The sequence below is a fragment of the Neolamprologus brichardi genome, chromosome 3 (assembly GCF_056152115.1).
Source record: "Neolamprologus brichardi isolate AB-2024 chromosome 3, ASM5615211v1, whole genome shotgun sequence".
NCBI lineage: Eukaryota > Metazoa > Chordata > Actinopteri > Cichliformes > Cichlidae > Neolamprologus > Neolamprologus brichardi.
Genome location: NC_142106.1, coordinates 20,859,849 through 20,871,835, shown reverse-complemented (window position 1 = coordinate 20,871,835; position 11,987 = coordinate 20,859,849). Strand labels below are relative to the sequence as shown.

The 11,987-nt window shown below is 40.6% G+C and overlaps 1 protein-coding gene across 1 annotated transcript; it reads right to left on the bottom strand.

Annotated features, from left to right (window-relative positions):
• Nucleotides 1-5,040: 5,040 nt before the first annotated feature.
• Nucleotides 5,041-6,639, bottom strand: LOC148103837 (tripartite motif-containing protein 16-like). Its single transcript, XM_087834298.1, has 2 exons — nucleotides 6,291-6,639; nucleotides 5,041-6,185 (listed from the first exon to the last, which is right to left on the bottom strand). Exons 1-2 carry the CDS (start codon nucleotides 6,637-6,639, stop codon nucleotides 5,041-5,043), a joined length of 1,494 nt encoding a protein of 497 aa, XP_087690424.1.
• Nucleotides 6,640-11,987: the final 5,348 nt, after the last annotated feature.

The following is an 11,987-nucleotide window of genomic DNA, read 5'->3' as shown; positions in this document are numbered from 1 at the left end:
CCTTACTTTTGTTTTTAAGAAAAATAAGAGCCACATATAAGGATATTCGTTTAAAATTTTGACAGTATAATGGGGGGTAATTTGGGGTGGCTGTAGCTCAGGAGGTAGAGCTGGTCACCAACTGATCGGAAGGTCGGTGGTTCGATCCCTGGCTCCTCCTCCTCCAGTCTGCATGTCAAGTATCCTTGGGCAAGATACTAACCCCCACTTGCTCTCCGATGCATCCATTGGAGTATGATTGTGTGTGAATGTCGTTAGAAAGCACTATGTATAGATAAAGTGCTTGTGAGAATGGGTGTGAATGAGGCATGTTGTATTGAGCACTTTGAGTACTCCGTGAGAGTAGAAAAGCGCTATATAAGAATCAGTCAATTTACCAATGTCCTCGTAAGTGGATATCAGGCCCTTGTAGAGCAAAATTGAGTATTTTGGTCTAAATAACCCAAAATGTGATGTCCACATATGTGGATGGCAGGTCCTAGGAGGTTAAATGAAGCTTTACTTCAACTTCAGAGAAGTCTGTTAACAACTTGTTAAATGTGTTTTCTGCTGACATCTAACTAGATCTTTACTGCACAGTCTCAGTGTTTACAGAGGATCTAAAACACTGAAGCCTGATGTACTCAACACTGGAATCTGTTAGAGAAAAATAAAATAAATCCATTAAAATGTTTTAAAACCTAACCTATCAGTGACCATGAACCTGCACCAGTCCAACATAGTCCATCACTGGACACTGAACCACAGCACTGATAAAGTTTAACATCTTCTAGTAAAGTCAGTCACACTGAAGAATCTGAGCTTGAACAGCACAGAGTTAAAAACATGTCCATACCTATGATGTGTGAGTTTCTGTCGGGTTTCCGGCTGATATCCAGCAGTCTGTGCTGACGGTTGATCTCCTCCTCATACTGGACGATGGTTTTTTGAACCTCTGAGAAGATTTCTGCACAAACAGCAGTTAGTCTCTCCTTGATGAACTCTCTCAGATACTGAACTGAACTCATTGCTGCTTCAACTCAGGCTGAGCGGATTGATACAAGCATCGATAGAAGCATCGATAGAAGCATCGATAGAAGTGATACAAACGTTGGTATCAGATCCACACTGATGTGACGGGATCGATACTTCAGTTTGTGTCTCTCCTCTAAGTTCAGTCCGCTTCATCAACAGCAGCCATGTCTGCACACACACCGCTCCTCTACCACAGTAGTGCTGTCCTCCTCCGTTCTTCTTCGGGGCCTGATGGCGTTTGACAAATCAGCTTACAGGTGCATTAATCCCGCCTACTGGACTGGAGTGTGGACAGGAGAAGAGCAGGAAAAACAGGGATAATTATATTCTTTCATCAATCTTATAATTCGATAGAACAATTATCCATTTACTCGTAGATTTCTGAGTTTAATGAGGAGTCTCTCTTTCCATAACATGTTGTATGGCTGTATTAAAGAAGACAGCTATCATCATTTCCTTATTTGTTTGAGCTTTCCTGATTTCTGACTCCAAACATAATAAACTATCCATCGTCCCTCTTTCTTTATGAAACCCACTCTGATCCCCAGAGAAGAGACTGTTAGTATCTAAAAATCAGCTTCATCTGTTTTCATTCTCTCCATGGTCTTCCCCAACAATACGATGGGTTTTTAACTAGTTTACTATTGTCTTTAAAATGCACACTGAATTCATTCAACACGTTTATGAGAATGCATCAATTTACTAGACTATTTAATTACACACTAATCAATATTACAAACAAACAGTATATTTATAAGCACAATATCATTTTTTAAATAATCTCAAAACATTTCTGACTGTGTGTCTAAATGAAATAAAGTCCAAGATAAGTCAAAAGCTGTGTCCCAATTCATAGGCCGCATCCTTTGGAGGCCAATTATGCCACAGCCAGGTGATGAAGGCTATCCCAGTTAAAAGTCTGCTCCCAATGCAGCCCACAAATGCATCCTCCTTTTCCCCGGATTAGAAGGATCGTTGCGGTGGATTTGAGTGAAGTTGGCCCCGCCACGTTCTTCATATCCAACAAAAGTGGTATCAAACGTTTGTGCTATGTTTGTGCTGCAATCATTATAAAAATATTAATAAAAATTTCTAAAGGTCAAAAGGTCAACCAGCCCCCCCACATTACCCAAATCAAACAAAATTGATGTCAAACATTTGTGCTACGTTTGTGCTGCAAAATATTTTCTTTGTGCTGCTATCATTTAAAATATATTAATAAAATAAGGTCTTGATGCGTGCTTAATCATCCAGGTAAGTAAATCTCAAAAGGTTGATTCTGTTCATCTGGACGTAGCGTTTTCAGTGGGAGAAACTTTTCGTCACTCATCCAAGTGACTTCTTCAGTCTCAGCTGACTGCAGGTTTCCCCAATCTTACAAACAATACATTTGCACAGTGACTGAAACTAGCACCACTGAATGAACAATGGGCTGGGAGGTTAGTTCCATGATTGTTAATATGCAAATTCTTATGACCATTGATCAACGACTACCAATCAAGGCCTACTGATCAATGGCCATGAGTGTCATGCAGGAAGTAGAGTCGCCGTTGGTCTTCTCCACATTCAGGGTGTGTTTATCTTGCTGAACCACATCCCTACAAACACTCATCAGAGATCCGTATCTCAGTATTTTAGCACTCTTCATCTCCCTACAGGCGTATTTATCGCTGTTGTAGCTGAATCTGGTTCCACTCACCGAACGACGACCGTCTGGAGACGATTTTATGATCACTTTAAATCCGTCCTCGTGTCTCGTTGTCACGGTTACACTGCGCTCACTGTCCGTTTCCTCCACATTACAGGTTTACTTTCACTCTGGTTGTTGTTCTCCTTTTCCGCTTTGTTTTCTGTTTGTTTGTCTTATTATGTTTATCTTATTTCACCGCTACATCGCTCACCATCCACTTCTATTCTCATTTCACTTCCTGAGACGTCACTTCCCTCTGCAGTCTGCTGTCCATTCACAGCCCGTTAGGTCAACTTAGAGCCCCTCCCCCCACACTCCTGACTGAGCAGACACCTTTGTTTGTTTTTTTGGTTTACAAAACTTATAGAGACAGTGTGAACAGGTCCGTACAACAAATCTGCGACATGTTGAAAGACACTTGCTTAACCTTATTATTGATACAATATTTATCACAGGTCCTCCATCATTCTCCTGCTGTATGTCATTAAATAAGGAAGAGCAGCAGTGTTTAGAAGCAGAGACAGTAACATAATTCATTATATTACTAATATTGTTCTTTGAACATTTTTCTTTCACATCATTATCACAAATATATAAAGCTGTGATCTTTTCTTTTCTTTCAGTCTCTCTGCTCATTTTAATGTTTGCTCCAGGTTCATTTGTGTGTAATCATTTTCTCACATATGAATTCAGATCGGACTCACTGAGCTCAACATGAACTTCCTGCGAGCAGAAACTAAAATTAGCGCAAAAACAGCAGGAATATTTGAAACATGGTGGATGTGTTGCAGACGAGTAGGAAGCAGAAATATCTGCCTAAATTTTATTGGAGTTTTATTAATTTTATTTTAAACCATAATGTTTGCTGATATCATGCCCCTGTCGTTTGCTCTCATCAATGTTCTGTTTTTAACTGGTTTTCAGATCTGGTCCAGGTATTCTTCATCTAAACATCAGAAACCTTTATTCTAAACTAGGTTTTTTTTAAAGCATCAGATACAGAGTAACTATCTACCATGATTTTAATGAGTCTTCTGGCAACAGATTTGAACTGGGACTGGTTATCTTATGTACTGAGAGAAGAAATCAATACTCACTACAGCTCACTTTTAGATTTTATTTGTTCTCCTCCAAAGTCTGGATTGTAAAACTGAAAAGCCTAAAAGGAAAATTCCTGCCAAATCTTCTGAAATTCAAACAAAGCAGTTCAAGTAGTTATCAAGTAGAAACCTTTCATCTAAAAATGGCTTTAAATGATTTTACTCTAAATACAATAATTGATTGTTAGTAGCACGATTACATAATCGTAAAAAAATGCCCATAAATGTAAGTACATTTTGAATCAGTGCAATATTATTTTCACACATCAATGGACCACTGAACTTCTCAGCTTCTAAAATGTAAAGCCTCATTTAGAAACTACACAAGTACATATAATGGTCAGGGATCAACATGAACCTGTCTTCTCTATTTGACTTTAATCAACTCTTTTTTTTTTCTTTTTTTTTTTTTTCGCCGTGTAATCCATTTATTTCAACAAAGTAACTGTATTCTAAATACCACCTTTTTAAATGGTAACTGTAACGGAATACAGTTACTCATATTTTGTATTTTAAATACGTAACGGCGGTACATGTATTCTGTTACAGCAACATATCAGGGAACTTTTCCCTGATATGTTGCATCACCTGCTGTGTTGTCCTTGTTTGTTACTGCAGTGGACCCAGCAGAGTGTGTTTACGCTTATTATTCAAAATGATTGAGACTGAAAATCTATCAAAGTGTTTATCATAGTCATAGAGTTTAGACTTCTATTAAAACCTGACAGTTTCTGCCTGCTGCTGGCCGTTAGGAGGAACACAGTTTTACTTTTAAACTTACATCTGATACCATTTATTGTAAGATTGCATATTTTTACATTGAAATCCAGGGAATGTAAAACGTCTGGGTTAAAGGCAGAAACAGTGAGTGTGATTGTAAATGTAGTGATAACACACACACACCTCTTTATCAATTGTTGCGAGGAGAAAAGCAACAGAGGAAAAATCTGGAATCCATACAAGCAGGGAAAGACGTGCCCTGATGACCCTGGCAGATGAGCAGCCAGAGGGTGAACCAGAGTTCATGCTGGTCGGTTCACTTTCAGGGCACCGAGCCAGTAAAGATTTACAGAAGAAGAATAAAAGCAGTCCAGTATCATAGCATTCACGTGTCTTCATTCATGATAACAGACTGTTAAAGGATCACTGTTTAAGTGTTTATGTCAAAAAGTGAGAAATAGCAGCTACTGCAGCTGGATGATTGTTCACAGAACACATTACGAGCTAGCAGAGCAGCTAGACTTTAATCAACTCTGCAGTGGCTCCATAATCTAATAGCCAAAGTCCAGCATAGAGCGGCTGAGTGAATGTGGTCTGGACTCTGTGGAGGAGAGTCATGGTTTCAGAGACGCTGTAGAAAGACAGAATACCTGCTCTGTGATCCAGGTACACTCCTACTCTGGAGGACACAGGGCCTGAGAGGACAGTTTGGACTTTGTCGTGAAAGAATTTGTAACTGTTTGTACCACAATATAATGTCCAATATTTGTCATTGTATCCAAATAAACATTCATCTGACCACCCTGTCCTGATGATATTCTTGTATGCGACTGCTACACGAACTCCTTCCCCTCTCCACTCCACCTCCCAGTAACAATGTCCAGTCAGACTCTCTCTACTCAGGACCTGAAAACATCCAGTGAATCTGTCTGGATGATCAGAATAAGACTGTTGTTGGTTCATAAATGTTGCTTTTCTGTTCCCCTCAGATAATAACAGATGTGTGTTTGCTGTGTTTGGATCCAGTGTGATTTCATGTGAATATTTTAAGAATCCAGCTCTGGTCTTTGGCTCTGGTGGTGACAGTAAAACATCCACTTCAGTGACTGTCAGTGAGATGTTTGTCCATTCCTCTCTCAGAATGTCCTGTAGTTTATCTCTGGTCTCTGACACAGCTGCTGTCACATCCTCAAAGTAGCTCAGAGGACAAATATTGATGCTGGATGAGTGTGTAGACTCACTGAGTGCTGACAGTGAGGGGTAGTTGTGTGGAAACTGGTTGTGATCCTCTGTGTGTGAGAGCTGCTCCAGCTCGCCGTCTTTCCTCTTCAGCTCAGCGATCTCCTGCTCCAGCTTCTCCTGAAGCTCTTTGACTCGACTCACTTCAGTTTCCTGCTGAGATCTGACCTGCTGCTTCACATCAGAGCTTCTTTTCTGGATGAGTCGGATCAGCTCAGTGAACATCTTCTCACTGTCCTCCACTGCTTTATCAGCAGAGCCATTGATGGCCTCCACCTCCTGTTGAAGCAGCTTCACATCTTTCTCTTGCTCCTGGATTCTCTGCTGGATGTTTAGTCGTCTCACCTCGAGCTCCTTCTGCTTTTCAGTCCTTTCTGCTGCAGCTGGGACTGTTTCATGGCCTTTATGAAGAGAGCAGATGTTCTCCTGGAGCTTCTTGGAGGGGGCCACCAACTTGTGTTTCTTTAATGGAGCTGTATCATAGTGAGGTTGGAGGTGTTTCTCACATTAAGAGGCTGGACAAGATAAACAGGACTTGATGGCTTTCAGCTTCCTCCCAGTGCAGACATCACAGGCCACATCTTTAGGTCCAGCATAGCAGTGATCAGCTGGAGCAGCTTGGAGTCCAGTCTTCTTCAGCTGCTCCACTGAAGTTGCTAACATGATGTTTTTCTCCAGGACAGGCCTCGGTATGAAAGTCTTCCTGCACTGAGGGCAGCTGTGGATTCCCTTCCTGTCCTCTTCATCAAAGTGGGCTTTAATACAGTTCATGCAGTAGCTGTGTCCACAGGTTGTAGTCACCGGATCCTTCAGTAGATCCAAACAGATGGAACAAGAGAAGGTTTCTCGGTCCAGCTGAACTCCTTTCTGTGCCATTTCTCCTCTCAGTGTCAGTGAATGTGTGAGTTACTGTTCTGTAGAAGTGAAACTAGTCTGAGCTCTGATCTTGTCAGCTGTTACACATCACCATAAAGTGCAAACCTGAAGGGAAAGGAACGAGGAAACACGTGGACAGAGAGGAGGTGCTGTGTTTAAGAGCAGGAAGAAGAGGGAGGGGTATCAGGCTGTGCTTCACTCCAGGAAGAGGAGCAGTTTGAGAGCGATACTGTGTGTTTAACCCTTTTTATTTACTGCTACGCTCAACTTTTAAGCTTGTTAACCCTTTCTTCTATTTAAGTTAAATTCAATTCAATTCAATTTTATTTATATTGTGCCAAATCACAACAAAAGTCACCTCAAGGCTTTTTTATTTTTTTTATTTTTATTTTTTTTTAAAATTGTACAGTAGATACAGAGAAAAGCCCAACAATCATATGACCCCCTATGAGCAAGCACTTTGGCGACAGTGGGGAGGAAACAACTCCCTTTTAACAGGAAGAAATCTCCGGCAAAACCAGGCTCAGGGAGGGGCGGCCATCTGCTGCGACCGGTTGGAGTGGGAGATGGAAAACAGGATAGAGACATGCGGTGGAAGAGAGACAGAGATTAATAAAAGATATGATTCAATACAGAGAGGTCTATTAACACATGTTGAGTGAGAAAGGTAACTGGAAAGGAAAAACTCAATGCATCATGGGAATCCCTGGCAGCCTACGTCTATAGCAGCATAACTAAGGGAGGATTCAGGGTCACCTGGTCCAGCCCTAACTATATGCTTTAGCAAAAAGGAAAGTTTTAAGCCTAATCTTAAAAGTAGAGATAGTGTCTGTCTCCCGAATCCAAACTGGAAGCTGGTTCAACAGAAGAGGGGCCTGAAAACTGAAGGCTCTGCCTCCCATTCTACTTTTAAATACTCTAGGAACAACAAGTAGGCCTGCAGAGCGAGAGCAAAGTGCTCTAATAGGGTAATATGGTACTACAAGGTCATTAAGATAAGATGGGGCCTGATTATTTAAGACCTTGTATGTGAGGAGCAGGATTTTGAATTCAATTCTGGATTTAACAGGAAGCCAATGAAGGGAAGCCAATACAGGAGAAATATGTTCTCTCTTTCTAGTCCCTGTCAGCAGTGGTGGTCCTAGCCTGTTTGGCGCCCTGGGCGAACACTCCCTCTGCCGCCCCCCCCCCCACACACACACACACACACACATACACATACATACATAAAAACTAACGATTGTACATTAAGAAAAAACTGTTGTCAGAACCATACTGAATTTCACCACAGAAACATACACACACACACACACACACATATGAAGAGAGAGAGTATGCATAGTATGCAAACGGCTACCAAACAGCTATCATAATTCATCATACAAAGAGAACAGGACAAATCAACAATTGACAATGACTAATTAATATTAAAATCTGTAACATTATGTATTGTTTGGAGTTTGGAGTAGTCTGTTACTGTTACTATTTTTACCAATTCTTCTTGGAGCAACTGTAACCCACATAATTTCCTTAGGGATTAAAAAAGTATTCTGATTCTGATTGTTTCAGGATACATAACCCGCCATTATCCAATGACACATCTGCTTACCTGTATCTTTCGTTTCTCCTCCTCTTCTTTTCTCTTTTTTTCTAAACTGAACACCTGATGGCTTTGAACTGTTCTTGTCCATCTTGGTTTTAATTTTGCACTCCAGTATGAACACCCATCCCCCAACTCGAGGATCACCACAACATAACCTAATAAACCTACACCTTAGTTCACAGATTCACTTTGTCTAGGGTTTATTTCTGGGATTTCACACAACCCAGTATTCAAATCAAGAATACATAATGGGCTTGGATTTACAGCATTATGAATGCAATGTGCTCTATTTGGAAGCAGCAGGCCCCCCTCACCATTCGATGTGTTGTGTGTGAGACTTTAAATCATCAAACTGTAAATTATAAGTTTTAAATTGTTATTAATACCTTTACCCCTGGTCCTAAAGTGTATATTTATTTTCTTACTCTTCTTATTGTTTGTTTACTTGCACTGCTGTAACTGGAGCCTCGTCGTCTCGTCTCTCTATATCCTGGACTGTATGTAGCGGAGATGACAATAAAGTTTACTTTGACTTCAGCAGCAAGCAGGCGCACCGAGGGCTCTCGCGCTCACTCTGAACATATAGAATTTCAAAAAAACATTGGTGCAAATTATAAGTCTGTATCATAATGTCTGGTGTTTTCGTGTTTGTTGGTTTTTTTTTTAAATTTTTTTTTATTTTGGGGGTGGGTTATTAGACGCTGCTCCAGCCAGCCAGTGAATCCCCCGCCGCCCCGCCCTCTCCTCCCTGTGCCGCAAGCAGCAGGCGCACCTCGCAAACGGAGGGCGCCCTTACTCCCAGCAAATGGGCGATAGAAAACCGATCGGTGCCTATGCCATTCCCAATATGTGCTGGCATGACGTCGGGGCAGCATGAGTACGAGCAATTTTTTTTTTTTTTTTTTTTTGCCGATGCCCGTGATGCTGCCCCCCACCACGATGCTGCCCCGGGCAACTGCCCGTGTCGCCCGTATCAAAAACCGCTACTGCCTGTCAGTACTCTTGCTGCAGCATTTTGGATTAACTGAAGGCTTTTCAGCGAGATTTTTGGACATCCTGATAATAAAGAATTGCAGTAGTCCAGCCTGGAAGTAATAAATGCATGAACTAGTTTTTTAACGTCACTCTGAGACAGGATGTTTCTACCTTTAGAGATGTTGCGCAAATGGAAGAAAGCAGTCTTACACATTTGTTTAATATGTGCGTTGAAGGACATGTCTTGGTCAAAAATCACTCCAAGGTTCCTTACAGCGTTACTGGAGGCCAAGGTAATGCCATCCAGAGTAAGAATCTGGTTTGAGATCATATTTCTAAGATTTTCAGGGCCAAGTACAACAACCTCAGTTTCATCTGAATTAAGAAGCAGAAAGTTAGCAGCCATCCAGGTCTTTATGTCTTTAAGACATTCCTGCAGTTTAACTAATTGGTGAGTGTTATCTGGCTTCATGGATAGATAAAGCTGGGTGTCATCTGCATAGCAGTGAAAATGTATGCTATGTCTGCTAATGATACTGCCTAGGGGAAGCATGTATAATGTAAACAGAATTGGTCCTAGCACTGAACCCTGTGGAACTCCATAATTGACCTTAGTGGGTGAAGAAGACTCTCCATTTACATCTACAAATTGGAGTCTATTAGATAGATATGATAGAAACCACTGCAGCACAGTACCTGTAATACCTACAGCATGTTCTAATCGCTCTAATAGGATATTATGATCAACAGTATCAAATGCTGCACTAAGGTCTAGCAGGACAAGCACAGAGATGAGTCCACTGTCAGAGGCCATAAGAAGATCATTTGTAACCTTCACTAAAGCTGTTTCTGTGCTGTGATGGGCTCTGAAACCTGACTAAAACTCTTCAAATAAGCCATTCCTCTGCAGATGATCAGTTAGCTGTTTGACAACTACTCTTTCAAGGATTTTTGATATTAAAGGAAGGTTGGAGATTGGCCTATAATTAGCTAAGACAGCTGGGTCTAGAGATGGCTTTTTGAGTAAAGGTTAAACTACAGCCAGCTTGAAGGCCTGTGGTACACAGCCGATTATTAGAGATAGGTTGATCATATTTAAGATTGAAGCATTAATTAATGGCAGGACTTCTTTGAGCAGTTTTGTAGGAATGGGGTCTAAAAGGCACGTTGATGGTTTGGAGGAAGTAATTATTGAAGTTAACTCGGAAAGATCAATTGGAGAAAAGGAGTCTAACTTAACATCAATGGTACTAAAAGTAGCTGTAGATAATATTACATCTGTGAGATGATTATTGGTATTTTTTTCTCTAATGATTAAAATTTTATTTGTGAAGAAGTTCATGAAATCATTACTAGTTAACGTTAAAGGGGTGGTTGGCTCAAAAGAGCTCTGACTTTTTGTCAGCCTGGCTACAGTGCTGAAGAGAAACCTGGGGTTGTTCTTATTTTCTTCAATCAGTGACAAATAGTAAGATGTTCTGGCTTTGAGGAGGGCTTTCTTATAAAGCAGCAAACTATTTCTCCAGGCTAAATGATGATCCTCTAAATTTGTGACACTCCATTTCCTCTCCAGCTTACGAGTCATCTGCTTTAGGCTACGTGTTTGAGAATTATACCACGGAGTCAGGTACTTCTGATTTGAGGCCTTAGTTTTCACAGGAGCTACAGTATCCAGAGTCGTACGTAGTGAGGAGGTAAAATTATTAACAAGTTAATTGATCTCTGATGGGGTAGTGTTCAGATACCTGCTCTGCTCTATGAGCATTGAAGATGATAACAGTGGAAGGATTATATTCTTAAACTTAGATACAGCACTTTCAGAAAGACATCTACTGTGATAAAGTCTACTCTCCACTGTTGTGTAATCAATTATTGCAAATGTAAATGTTATCGGGAAATGATCAGACAGGAGAGGGTTTTCAGGAAACACTGTTAAATTTTCAGTTTCTATGCCATATGTTAAAACAAGATCTAGAGTGTGATTAAAGTGGTGGGTGGGTTCTTTTACATTTTGAGAGAAGCCAATTGAGTCTATTACCAGATTAAATGCCATGTTGAGGCTGTCATTTTTTAGCATCTACATGGATGTTAAAATCACCCACAATAATTTTTTTTTATCTGAGGTGAGAACTAAATCAGATAAAAAGTCTGAGAAATCACAGAGAAACTCTGTGTAAGGCCCAAGTGGACGATAGATGATAACAAGTAAGGCTGGTTTCTGAGTTTTACAGCTGGGGTGGACAAGGCTAAGCATCAGGCTTTCAAATGAATTAAAAGTCTGTCTTGGTCTTTTGTTAATTAATAGGCTGGTGTGAAAAATTGCTGCCCCACCACCCCTCGGCCTGTGCTTCGAGGTTTCTGGTAATTAGAATGACTCGGGGGGTGTTGATTCATTTAAACTAACATAATCATCCTGCTGCAACCAGGTTTCTGTAAGGCAGAGTAAATCGATTTGTTGATCAATTATTAAGTCATGTACTAACAGAGACTTGAAGGAGAGAGACCTAATATTTAATAATCCACATTTCACTGTTTTACTCTTTGGTTCAGATGTGGACACTGTATTGTTCTTTCTTTGTGATTTTTTATATTTAAGTTGTTTGTTGCTGGTTTTTAGTTTATTTTTTGTCTTTTTGGGAGCTGACACAGTCTCAATGGAAATGGGTTTTTTGGGGGGTAGCAGGAGGAGAGAAGTTGCAGAGAGGGCGTGTAAGACTGCAACTCTGCTTCCTGGTCCCAACTGTGGATAGTCATATTTTGGGGGGTTTAA